Source organism: Cavia porcellus, unplaced genomic scaffold, assembly GCF_034190915.1.
Source record: "Cavia porcellus strain 051 isolate PalLab524CR breed Dunkin Hartley unplaced genomic scaffold, mCavPor4.1 scaffold_14, whole genome shotgun sequence".
NCBI classification, from domain to species: Eukaryota; Metazoa; Chordata; class Mammalia; order Rodentia; family Caviidae; genus Cavia; species Cavia porcellus.
This window is the reverse complement of record NW_026947497.1, coordinates 69,803,973-69,817,954: the sequence shown is the minus strand read 5'-3', so window position 1 is coordinate 69,817,954 and position 13,982 is coordinate 69,803,973. Positions and strand designations below refer to the sequence as shown.

Genomic DNA, 13,982 nt, shown 5'->3' with positions numbered 1-13,982 from the left:
TCCACAGCTATGAACTCAAGATCTTGTTGGTAGAAAAATGGAACGTGAATAAGCAGAAAAATAAAAACATGCCACCATCCATTAAGTCTATATAAGCTTCAGACTACTTTCAAAAGAATGGGACTGAGTTTGCTTAAAAGCTTTTAGAGGATGATTTTAAAGCAAACTGTGGCAGAGATTTCTCATTTTCCTCCTTTTGCATTAATTGCAGGTATAGTTTGTGTTATACCATTCCCACTATATCCTTCGAACAATCACCTTATTTCTGTATTCATACCACGTATCTCTTTCCTGGTCTAACCCTTTTTATGACAGTGAATTACTGGTCAAGAGGGTAAGAAAGAAAATCAATGTGAGGAAATCTTAAGGAAAAAAATTATACTTCAATAAGAAAAAGCAAATTTAGACTTTGGGAAAACGAATGTGGGCAGAAACAGTCTGTTACTGAGGTAAAAGGGCTGTAGTTAACACTCCAGCAATAATGGTCAGTTTGCTTAGATAAACAGAACAGCAGAGATGAAAACCAGAATCCTGCAACTTCTGGACAGTGAGCATCTAAAATCAAGCCATGGGGCCAGCCACAGGAATAGAGGCAGAGTTAGGAGTTGCTAAAGACAGCACACGAAAAGCATCGAGCAACATTCTCATAAAAAGAGGAGGCTAAACATTGGGCATCTGAATCGGCAGCCAACATGTCTCAGCAGGCACATCTCTGTGGATTTCATGGAAGTCTCCGGAACACTTCGCTATCCTTAGCATGGACTTCCTGCTCCTGGGCCAGACACTGCTTTATGCACAATGTGCCCACTGACATCCAACAATAGAATCCTTAAACCTGCACTGGTGCATGCTTACAGTGCATGCAGTTTACGGTCATCTTGAGGAAGGGGTACATGTACATAACACAGCTTGATTCTTTTGTTTTTTAAATTCCCTCCCCTTCCTCCTCTCAAGCTACTTTCTCCACTTTTTTTTTTTTTTTTTTTTTTTTGTCTTTTTTTTTTTTTTTTTTGTCTTTTTCCTTTTTTGTCGGTACCGGGGATCGAACTCACGACTGCCTGCTTTCAAGGCAGTCGCTTATGCCGCTGAACTAAACCCCCAGCCCCAACTTTCTCCATTTTTATTCTTGTTGATATTATTAATCTGAGTTCATGTTTATGACATAAAATATTTATATTCCCTGAAATTACTAGGTTCCCATATGGTGTATCTTTATTCTACTTATTTCCCTTCCTCTTCCCCTCTTCCTCTCATCCTGGTTCTGTAAGATCCCTGGACATCTGCAAGAGATTCATCCCTTTCCTCCTTTCTACCCATACTTCATTGTGCTTTTTGTTTGTACTTTGCCTTACTCAAATGAGCGACACCACATATTTAATTTTGTGTGTCTGATTTGTTTCATTCAACATTATATTTTCCAAGTGCATCCATTTTCCTACAATTGTCTTGACTGTGTCCTTTATTACTGAGTCCCGTTTCATTATGTAGAGATACCACATTTTCTTTATTCATGCTACTGCTGATGGGTAAATAAGCAGCTTCCAGATTTAACTGGTATGAACTGAGCTCCTATGAGTATCTTCCCACTTAACCAAACAAACGACTACAATAAATAAATAAATAAATAAATAAATAAATAAATTTTGTAAAATGCCATTAGTTTCAAAACAAAGAGTAATTCTATACCTGGAAATAATAGTCCTAGGACACTTTTTGTTGTCCTTCTTCTGGGCTTTTACTTTTTCTAGCTAATGACAGAAAAGAAAAAAAAAATCCATTCTGCCATCTTAAAATTAAAATTTTACCCAGCTATCAAATTGCAAACTAATTAAATTTGTTTCCAAGTTGCACATACATACTTGCAAGTGATGTACCCTATTCCCAATGTAAGACTTAGATTGTACCTCTGAGCAAAGCATTATGACCGAACACAATTTATTATGGCAGGCCTTGATTTAGAAGCTAGGTACAAATATTATATATACCCGCCAAATTTGATTCTGAATACTGTAACTAATCCATCTTTCAGCGCTGTCCTATCTATAAGTCATCCATAAACATTTTATTAAAGTGAAAAAAAAATTACAGATTCAAACAACAGACTGATGTGCCTGCATGATCTCAAGTTCCCTTGCAAATCTGAATTTTTATGAGACATTCTTGCCCTTTATAACTGCCCTAAGCAATGCTATGTACTTATCTATGGGCTTGCTGGAAATAAAAGGAAATGTGGACTGTGGAATCACAGCAGAGCAAAGCTAGCTGATAGTTGCAAGATTTGAGATTCAGGTTAACCAGGTCTCTGAGGCCAAGTTCTGAATCTTAATGCCTACAGATACACAGCCACTGAGGAAGGTACTTGGCTAACAAGTGGGAATGAAGACCAGATGAATGAAGTGGCCGCTATAAAGTCACTCCAGACCTCACAGCCACAAAGGTCAAACTGATCCTACCTGAAAAGCAAACTAAAATCTTCACTGGTCTTCTTCGAAATTTCCCACAAACATGAGAATTCTCAAAACAAGAATTCTTGACAATATTTATTTGCCTTCTTCAAAGAAAAATAAGTTTACAACTATAAAAATAAGTTTATAGATCCAGAGTCAAACAAATATCCAGCAGCTCCTGGTTCTTCTCAGCAAAAGCATTTATCTCCAAAGCCTTGCAGTTTGATAGAGTGCTAAGAAAAATCCTAGAACTGGAGCCATCTGGTAGAGTGGCAACAAGGTCAAGGACAAATTCGGAGGAGGCTCTGTTGGAAACTGCAGACTCCACACAGCTTCGGGTCTCAGTTTCCCTGCTTCCCAGAAAAGGTAATTAATTCACTCAGTAAGTACTTAAAAGGACTGCATCTTGATGCCCGGCGCCAGGGTTTGACTAAATGACCTCTAAGGTCTCTTTCAGCCCTGAATATCTTATAATTCTCATAGTCACACTTAGTAGACATTCTTTTGGCTCTGATCTGAAAATCTGGCTGGAAACATAAACAGACTTCTACATAAAAACACACATTTACCAGCTATAATTTGGACTTGGCAACATGACGTTTCACCAGAGCTGAGATGAAAATGTGCAGAATTTTTTCCAGTGATCTTATTGCTTTAGGCTGCATTATAGTTCCTGTCTAAAGGTGTTCTAGCTATGGCCAGTATAAAGCCAAGGCACTATTCTGCCCAAGTTACTGTTACACAAGGGAAGGACATGTCCATTTTTTAAAAACTTGCCAACAATCTTCCATCCGAAGAGTCTCAAAAATAACACACACTCTCTACCAAATTTGTCCATTTCCATTTGGCAAACCCTACTTTATTTTTTATCTCTCTCCCTTCTGTTTTACAGAGAACATAAGCCAACATGGCAACAGGGTTTTTGTTTATTTCTTTCCTCTTCAAAAACAAAGTCATGGCCTGAGTACATTTATCAGAACAAAGTCCACACAGAAAGACACTTTTTGTAATTTTATGAAAGCCTCATGAACAAGATGAAGATGGCCACTTTCACCGGTTCTATTCAGCACAGTACTGAAAGTTCCAGACAGAGATATTAGGCAAAAGAAAGGATGAAAGGCATCCAAATTGGAAGCCAGACAGTCAAATTGTCCCTGTTTGCAGACTATATGATTGTGTTTATAGAAAACACTACAGATTCCACAAAACCCTATTAGAGTTAATAAATATATTTAGTATAGTTGCAAGATACAAAGTCAACACTGAATTTTATTCCCGGCATTAAATAAATAAATAAATAAATAAATAAATAAATAAATAAAAATACAGAAATCAGTAGTGTTTCTATGTGCAAAAAGCAAACAATTATAAAAATGAAGTCTCATAATAGTTACAAAATTAAAATAAAACAATTATGAATAAATTTTAACGAAGGAGCTCTACAATGAACAATACATGACATTGATAGAAAAAAATCAAAGAGGACACAAGCAAATGAAAAGGCATCCTGTTTTCAAGGAAGGGATGGAATGATGGTTTTTGTTTTCATGAGACTGACTGGCAAAGTCTTACAATCCTTGCTGTTTTTAGTCTCACATATTGATATTTATTATTACATCAAAATCTCTGTACATATAGTAATGTCAATTTAATAACCTCAAATTTATTTTTATGTCATCTAACTATCAAAATTAGGTGTATTTACCTTTTTAAAAAAAATTATAAATATACGGAGACCCAGTGTGGTCTGATCAAAATTGCTCAATGAGTGTAGCTGCTTAACTAGTTTACAAACACAAGTTTTCACTCATTAGGTCAAACAACTTTAACAAAAGTAAAGATTTAAAAAGCAACAAAATAGGTTCCATAGCAATGCAGGAGACAGAATTAAGTGATTCTTTAAATTGTGCTCAGTAAACAATATGCAAAGCATTTGACAAACAAAATAAGACCAAAGATTTACAAAACCAAAATCAAGGGTAATTTTTTTGTGACTTATATGTAAGGTAAGCCAGTCACTTTTTGCCAAAGGTTCTGCTACATAAAATACAATTTGTAGAACTCCTGACTTAGTGACATCTGAATTCTGGATTTAGCAGCAGAGAGCAAAAGAAATACAGGAAATTTTGCTATTCATGCAAGATACAAAATTTGTAATAGTATTCAAAAATCTAGCCTCAAAAGTGAACTGAAACTTGGTGATTACAATTGGTTCTTACTAATTCTGATGGATCAATACTATTAAAAGCTTCTTCTATTGACATTAACTCCATGAAAATCTCCCCATAACCCATGTGGCTCATTCCTTCCTCTTCTCCTTCAAGCCCTTGTTTAAATGTAACCTTCTCAGTGAGCTCTTCCTGATCATGCTCATTCTAAAAAGCTGTATACATTTCCCTACTTTCCCTAACACACAATTCTTCTGTACATTGTAACGTGTACTTTGTTTACATCCACTAACGCACTAACACGTAAGTTCCGTAAGGCAAGAGACATATATCCTCTTTGCTACAGAATTTGTAGTATTTGAATAGTGGTCATGTAGGGACACAGGTATTTGTGGAATGAATGAATCATTTTGTCCTTTATTTCCTCTAACCCGATACTTACACAAAGAAAGCAAGAAAACAGACTGAATTGCTTAAACAGTTCATTCCTATGTTCTTTCTTCATTTACACTTTTTAAGTGAGATTTTAAACATGTAGGTAGACCACACCCAATAGTTATAACTAACCTCTTGGTTTTTTTTGCCTGTGTTCTCCAACAGTAGTTTTAAACTCTTTCTATTTTAAAACCAGTATCAGATACCATTCTACCTCATCTGGAAAAACTTCAAACATTTCTCTAAAAGACAAATATCCTATTTTGTTCTTCAATACATCTATACTAGCATCATCATATCTAAGAATAAAAAAATAATTGTACGATTTTTGTTAGTTTAATGTTCTGATATGTATGATATCTTGAGCATAAATGGTGACACGAGTCATAAGACACCTATGATCAATCTAAGAAGTAATTCTAACATTGTTTCTGTGCTCATCTGTAAATTTCTTTGCAATTTACACTCTGGCACACAGTACTTCTGTGTAGTCAATACAAATGTAAAAGGTTCACCCTTGAACTTACCCAGAAGAGAAAATATTGATGATTTTTGTTTCTGCTTTTGTTAGAATGATGCTGCTGACAAACTAGGAGCCACATTGACCAAGCTGAGTCTTAAAATATCAGCCTTACTCATGTAGGATGCAATGTTTGCGGGTAGAGGAGGGAGAAGACTATAGAAAGGCCTGTGTGTCCTTGGTTAACGAGAAAATGTGGACTTTTCAAACAGCATTCCTAAAAAATTGCTTTTGGTTTTGAAACAAAATTAGTAGGTAAGAAGATTTCTAGGGCTTCAGAGTGTAAGCCAATGTAACTCTGAGAAGCTTGAGTTGGGCATTCTGTATTAAAGTGCTTTAGCTCCTTGCAAGTAGCAAAGCCCTAAGTAGGCTCTAGACAAATGTTTATCCACCACAGAAACAATCACTGAATTCATGCGCTTCCAAGCATGGCTCATAAGCATGGTTTCCACCGTAGCTCTTACCTGCACTTTGAAGACACCTTCATCGAGAGGTGGTGGAGGAGGGAAGTTTCCAGAGCCAGATGGAAGAATGCTGGGATCCTCTAGAGGTGGAGGAGGCGGTGGGAGGAAATCACCTGTAGAAGGAAATCCACACACAAAGTTAACAGGGCTGCAGTTTCATAAGACTCTTTTAAAAGATATATTTGCTGGCATTTTACTCCATTCTAATTGGCTCTGGCATGTAATCTTTTGCCTTGGACAGCAATTATTCCCTATCCCTGAGTTCTTCTCAGTTTAATTAATAGCCTAAACTTTCTGAGGAAGGAGGAACACATTTGATATTTAGAAGTGGCACAAAAAAAGTCTAGAGGGGTTAGATACATTTAGCAAAAAGAGAAAATGGGCTTGGGCTGGGGCATGGGATTAACAAATTGTGTAAGGCTCCATGCTTGCCATCAGTAAATTTGTAACCAAATAGAGGAGGAAAACCATGAGTACCAGCAAGGGAGAGATAAGGCACAGTGTATGTGAAGGGTAAAAACAGAACTTCTGCAAATCACCATAAAGCAATGCTTACGTCCAGATGAAAGAACAAAGGAGGCTGTATTGGATTATATAACTGTCCTTGAACTTTATGATGTACAATACAAGCCTATTCTGGGCAGAAAAACAGGAGGAATATAGGTACACAAGCAAAAAAATATTCAGGGAATAGAGAATAAAAAGCAAGTCATAAAACGGCAATACATTGGAAAGTCAAATAGTATTAGTGGATGATAAAAATGGGAAGCATAACGACTAGTCTAGTGTGATATGCATCTAGAAAAGAGTTTTAAATGTATAATGCATGGAAAAAAATTTTTTGGTTAAAATAGAAGTTATGAAACTTTGAAAATACATGCATTGCCGATGAGGAGAAACTAAAATAAGAATCAATGGAAATCTAAATACAATCCATGCAGAAAGTAATGAGGCTCAGGATACCAAAAAATACCAACACTTCTGACCACCAAGAGTAGTTGTTAAGAGTGCATCTAATCACTAAAATCTGACATATAAACATACGTGTAAGAGCTACACATTTCATGGTTGCAGAATTTTTTTAGAAGAGTTTTTGGGACATTTTATTGCATAAACAGAAACTTCCTCCTTGAACGCTTTTTATAATTTTTCTTCTTCCTATTAAAAAAATTTTTGTTTTTTCAGAAAGTATTCTCCTCTGTTTATGAATAAGTGGCTTTCCTTGCCTTTCAGCTGTTCAAGATTTAGTTCCTCCTGCATAGTATCAAACATCACAGTGTAATGCTTTGGAGGAAGAAAGAATCCAAGAATGAAAGAGGGGGCACAGTAGAAAAGTGGCACACGGGCTTGATTCTTCTCACACATCACTGAAATGGTTTGCTTAGGCTCTATTGGCTTTCCAGTAGCCAATAGTGTAGCCACAGGTCCCAAATCCAGCCCCCAGCCAAATTCAGAGTATCAAGAAGTCAAACACACTATCCTTAGAGTAGTCAGCTTAAAACACCCTCACTATCCGTCAGGCAATGTGCTAAGATTTTCACATACAACTTCTCAAGCACACAACTTTCTATTTGGGTAGTTCTCAAACTTCAAGATTTATGAAAGGTCTAGTTAAATACAGATTTCTGGGTCACACTCCCATGAATTCTGACTAATTCAGTCTGGAGAACAGTCTAACAGTTTGCATTTCTGGCAAGTCCCCAGATGATTCTGACACTACTGAGTCTGAGATCACATGCTGAGATTCACTACTTTAAGCGAAATATCACATTATTTCTACTGCAGACCCACAGGGTTAAGAAGGTTCCACAAATTATGTCACATTAACATTTTCCCCACTTTTCTTACTTTTGTTGCACAAATCTGCAAATATTCTTGGTCCTTCTTCTTGTTAGGACAAAGCTCTCAAAAATACTTATGAACCCCCTGAAGTTTTCATAAAAACTGGCTACATTACAAGAATACCAAGGAATATTATCTAAACATGTGTAATCACATACTCTATCTGCTAGCAATTCAGAAGTGGGAGTTTGGGTGCAGAAGTGGGGAAAACAGGTAAGGGACCAGTACTGGTTGAAAATCCAGAGGATTAAAATGCCTATCCAGGACTCAGAATCTCTCACTTGGCCACAAAGTGCATGGAAAAAAATATTCGAAAGCCTTTAAGAAATAAGAACTGTCACTAAGTATTTTTCCTACCTTTAAAATTGATTACACATGACAAGAATCCATGCAAGCTGGTCTTTAGTAGTGAGGCAAAGAAGACGTGAGGTGCTGGAGACGTGACTACTGATTGAAGCTCACAACCTAATACCCAGGTGAAAACGCTCTACCTGGACCTGTATCTTTTCATGTTCACTGTAAAAGAGGGTTTTTGAGTATACTTACAATTCACCAGATTCTGTTATGTCATGAGGAATTGTCAGAGTATTAGATAAAACTGAATGAAATCTTGGAGATCACATTACAAAAGGAGAAACAAAGGCCCACAGAAGCCACATGAATAATCCAAAATGTCACGGCAAATTAGTTGTGAAATGAAAAGTACAATTGCCTGTCTTTGGAGTTCTTTCCAACTCTATTTCTCTTCACCTTATTTCTCTAATAGAATACAGTGAGGCAGAGACTGATGATAGTCTGAAGGTGAAAAGAAACAGAAAAGGGAAATGGGATATGTATTTCTTAAAGAAATAATTTAAAACCAACAACCATCATCATTCTAAGTAGAATTTGACAGATTTCAAAAAGCCTTAGTGATAACTTCATAATTATCTGCTTTATTTAGATCAGTTACTAAGTCAGACCAAAATTTTCAGTTATTCAAGCTCAACCATCAAATCTTCATACAGCAGCACTCTGCAGTAGAGCTCACATGTGGAAAATACATAAGACGGATATGCCTAAAAAGAGAAATATGGAAAAGGGAGAGAAAACAGGTACTTTGGAGGGGTGGAAAGTTGGGGTACTTGTACTGAAAAACTCTTTAAAGTGTCTTAACTCCAGTAAGAATTATAAGAACACTCACAGCTCATCATTTTAATACACAATATCCATAGAACTGCTTTGCTGTAATATCTAGACATGTATATTTGTGTTATTATGGAGAATCTTTTAGCCAGATTTCCAAGAACATATTATCAAGTTGGAACCTGAATTTCTCAACCAAGGAACAAGAATGGTCGGAAACTTTACTTTTCATTATGCAAATTTTAATGTCATCCCTTGACTTACTTATATTTTTGTCTCTCTCCTGTAAAGTGGGACAAGAAGAGATCAGTTCCTCATTTTCTGCCCTTGAAGGAACCTTAAACTCAGATCGAGTTTAGCCCACAGCGCACTTACATATATCCCTTGTGCCAGGAATATACTTTTAAAATATGACATGCACACAAAGCAGAGAAATTTTTGTCACCTAGAAAACATTTATTTCCAAATGTTCAATTGAGTAGAGTTTTAAAACTCCCAGGAAACACTGTGATATGACACAGTGGAAGAGAACGACTGGAGATAAATCTTACTTAATCCATCACTTCTCAACCTTCTCAGTCTACTGGCACCACTGGTTGTCACTGAACTAGGAAAGAGAGTGCTCCGATTTATCAAATAGGTTGTTTGTATTCCAGATGAAGCACTTTCATGCTCTTGCTCACCCCACTTCTACTCTTCCATCTGACAAGAGAGAGATTACTAATCTTAAGGATCTGGCTCTTCCTTTAAGGTCTTAGTTTCATTTAGTTTACGTATTTAGAGACAGGGTCTCCATAAATTGTCCATGCTGGCCACTAACATGCAATCCTGCTGCCTCAGCCTCTTGAGTAGATGGGACAACAGGCGTGCAAAACATTACCCTAGTTTTAGAAAGAACTTTGTCACTTATGCTCCTGGTTTTAGTGCCACGCAAGATCTGGTTCCCAGGACAGAACAGACAGCTCTTACCTGGAACATTCTTTGAGGCTCTAAAGAAGAATATCAGGATCTCATACTATATCCTGCCAATCCTGTAGTTCATTGTGCATACTTACTCCTGCAAGAAGGGATGAGCTAAAAAGCCTGCCCGCTGCTAAAGACAAAGCCTGTGTCCCATCTTGTGCAACCAAAGACCTCTCTCACAAAGAGAGGTCAAGGAGCATTGGAACTATTAATAAAGCAGCATCAAGATTCCCATTCCATCCTTGCTCTTTGTATGTGCTGCCCTTTGAAAGCTCACTGGGAGAATGTTCATTATCAGGGAAAGGTTTGGCCTTCTCAGCTTGTCTGTCCTCACAGTCATCAAAATAATAACCGAACTCACTCCCCATAAATCCTCTCCTGTAGATGAGCAGTTATGTGACATTGGCTTTGCCTGTACTAGTTTGCATGCTAGACATCCTTAGAGTACAGGTATTTATCATGCATTACTGTACACTGTAAAATTAAGCTTTCTATCATTCTTCCATTTGTATCTTCTGCTGTTTAACTGCAAAATAAACTGATTCCGATAATATTTAATTTTCTAAAAGATCATATCCCTTAGAAAAAGGACTAAGATAAAAAATAATGATAACTGAAAATTATTTGAGGTGATAGATACATTAATCACCTTGTTGTGACTATATATATAATACCTCAAAATGTCACATTACACACCAGTATAAAAATTTGTATGATTATTTGTGCCAACTAAAGATAATACATATTTTTAAAAATATTGATGGTAAAAGGAAACCGGTATATTTTTATGCTTTTACTAGGAGTAGAAGTGATACTAAGTTCCTGCAAGAAAATTTGGCAAAGTTAGCAAATTCTCAAAAATATTTATAAACTTGAACTCAGCAATAACCACTTTATATGTTTGCTTGTTTGTTTTGCAGTGTTGGAGATTGAACCAAGAGCACAAACCAGGCAAGCACCCTGCCACTGGAATCCAGTCATAGCCCAAGTGATGCCTTTTATAATGAATTATGCTGTTAAGAAGCAGTTAAAAAGTGTGCATAGAAGCGTACTATATACTCTGCATAAAAATGAAAGGCAATGGGAAAACTCAGAAAGCTCATCAATAAGGAACTGGTTAAAAAACACACATACTAATCGTTGATTACACTTCTGGAATATTTTGTGACCATCAAAATTATGACAGTCATACATATCTGATTTCTATTCATTCACTTTCTCTGCTTTCTATGTGTCAGACATTATTGTGGACCCTGGGGTTTCTTGGGGACTTCACTGAGCTCAAGAACAAAGATTAAATACACAAAAGAAACAAAAAGGGCTGAACCCAGGGGATTTACCCTGGAGAAGAAAGAGAAAAAAATACTAAGCAATAAGTAAATAAAATATACTGAGTATTAAATGGTGGTTAAGTACTATAAAGAAATATCGATCAAGGAAGGGAAACAGAACTGCTAGAGTATTAGTGAGTGTTACAATTTTAAAGAAAAAGGTTGAGAAATGTCTCTGCAAATGGCACCAGGGCAAAGACACACATCTAGTAAGGGGCTGAGTCTTCATGAAGCATCTGGGGGAAGAACATGAAAAACTGATCTATTAATAAGTGGGAAAAAAAGCCTGCTGTTGAATAATGCTTATAATATGGTCTCAGTTTTCTATAAACCAGTATGTAAAAGATATTGCCTATAGCTTGTGGGATGTGTTATTTTAGAATTTTCTCTGCCTTTGATTTAATTACTATACAATAGATGTGAATTGTAGTCATGCATTTTTTAAGAATCAAAAAAAGATACTCTGAATCACAAAATCTACTCAAACTCAGTGTTTAATTTTAATACATCACTATATTTACCAAAGCCAAAATATAATGTGCTGTCATCTTTCTAAATAACTTAGCTTCAGATGTTCTTTGAAATTCTCAAATTAAGAGCACAAAGAGTCTTTAAAGCAGATGACGTCGCTATGATTTTAAATTGGACAGTTTCACTCCATATTTAGCTAATCTAGAATCTTGGGGACTTCACTGAGCTCAACAGTTCTCTTGCTCAATTATAGAAAAAATATTCTGCACAAATGTGAAGCACCTTAGTGGATCACGTCTAACCATATTGGAGTTCTTCAATTACACACTGGTTTCCGTTCATATGATAATGGATTTATTCCATTTCTCCACGGAAAGTACTGAATGAATAGTAAATAATATGACAAAAGGAAACAAGTCAGGCTCTGAAATTCAACTAGAACCAACCAGTAATTTAAAATCCATTTTTAATCCATCAAATGTCATTCATCTTACAAAAGCAGAGTAATTGCTATTAAAACACCAAAGCACATCATATAATTCAACTTCCCAAAAAGGGCATTCAAAATAAATCTGGGGATGAGTGAAGCTTGATGCATAATCTTATCAGTTATGAAGGTATCTTCAGGTCCAGTACTAAAAGGTCAAAGTCTCTAAGAAACAGAAGGAAGGAAGGAAGGAAGGAAGGAAGGAAGGAAGGAAGGAAGGAAGAAAAGAAAGAAAGAAAGAAAGAAAGAAAGAAAGAAAGAAAGAAAGAAAGAAAGAAAGAAAACAAAAAGAAAGAAAGAAAGAAAAGGAAGGAAGGAAAGAAAGAGAGAGAGAAGGAAGGAAGGAAAAAGACAGAAAAAAAGATTGATTCAAAAATTCAGATTGTGGGCAGAGAATGAGGCAGAACCCCAGGGAAACAAAAAAAAAAGTTTAATTTTTCACACGAAAAAGAAATTGGCAAGCAAACACAACTGTTTTGAGAGAATCTTCTAAAAATACTCCTTCTACTTAAAGACAGATGATCAACCCCTGGTGGCCACTGAGGCCAGAGGTTTACCTTCCTTCCAAAGAGGATAACAGAACCTGGGGCAATAAGGTTTAACCCTAAAACAGCTTTAAAGAGGCAACTGAACTTATCTGACCCCTGCTATATCCACCTGTAGAGTGAACCATCTTCATCTTCAAGAACAGTGCAGCACTCCGTCCTGGCTGGGTTCTGTTACATGTACTCTGCACCTAGATTAACTGCTTATCTATTGCTTTCACCTGACAGGCTAGGGGGTCTCTGACAGCAGGGTCTTTGATTTATTCACCTCTAGGAAAACTACATAGAACACACAAGAGACGCTTGGTAAATAGTAATAATGCTATGACTGTTAATTATGAGTAACATGAATCTATATTAAACTGAATTGAACTCAGAATGAACAGATGTACTTTGTCTATAGTCAAATGCAGTCCTTTCCAATTACTGACACAAGTTAGAACCACTAGTAGTAATTAGATTCACTAGTACAAACAGATTGGTATTGGTGAGTCACAGAGGTACCGTGATGCTAATAGCTGGGAAGGTGATAACTTCTGTCTCAAAGGAGATAGTGTTGCATGTTTCTGTGAAATATCTCACTGAAATCATGTGACTGAGTCCTCATCCTTCAGTCGCCATCTAGTTTTAGGGATACTTTAGCTTCCAGAAACACTGCCATCACCCGCACTGTATTGCTCTTGCTTCTGCAATGACAGATGTGAGGACTGCCTCCATAGCTAGAATGGCATCCAGAAACTCCTGCAAGTCCTCCAGAAATTTTGGAGAATTAGCTTTCATTCCATAAAGCAGAGATGGAAATGGACACAGGAGGGAAAGAAGGACCAGTAAGGTGAGATACGTGACCATGTTAGTGCGTAAGGTATGGAGACAATACGGCTTTTAGCTGATGGTGGGCATTAAATCTCTGTTTTACTACACATGACCATGTCCCACTATAGAATACTTAAACCACCATCTCTGAGGCTGTGATTCAGATAAAGGCACCTTCCAGAGCTTCCTGAATGATTTTGATATGTAGCCCTGGCTATAAATCATTGACTGCCTTGAAAATAAGGATTGAACACCTATCTGAAATTTTAGATCCCTAAGAGTAAATGTCAGAGAAGTGGAATATGGAACTGTGGATAGAATTCTATACTGCCAAAGAGATATTAGTAAGACAAATGATAGAATCTGAACAA

At 36.6% G+C, this 13,982-nt stretch overlaps 1 protein-coding gene across 10 annotated transcripts in view; it reads right to left on the bottom strand.

Annotated features, from left to right (window-relative positions):
* Lpp (LIM domain containing preferred translocation partner in lipoma) overlaps window positions 1–13,982 on the bottom strand; it is a 606,732-nt gene that overhangs the window by 328,691 nt on the left and 264,059 nt on the right. For all 10 annotated transcript variants that reach the window (XM_013160167.3, XM_063261224.1, XM_013160168.3 and 7 more), the window contains one exon: window positions 6,035–6,147. In XM_013160167.3, coding sequence (XP_013015621.1) covers window positions 6,035–6,147 — 113 coding nt within the window. The remainder of the gene's footprint in view (window positions 1–6,034; window positions 6,148–13,982) is intronic.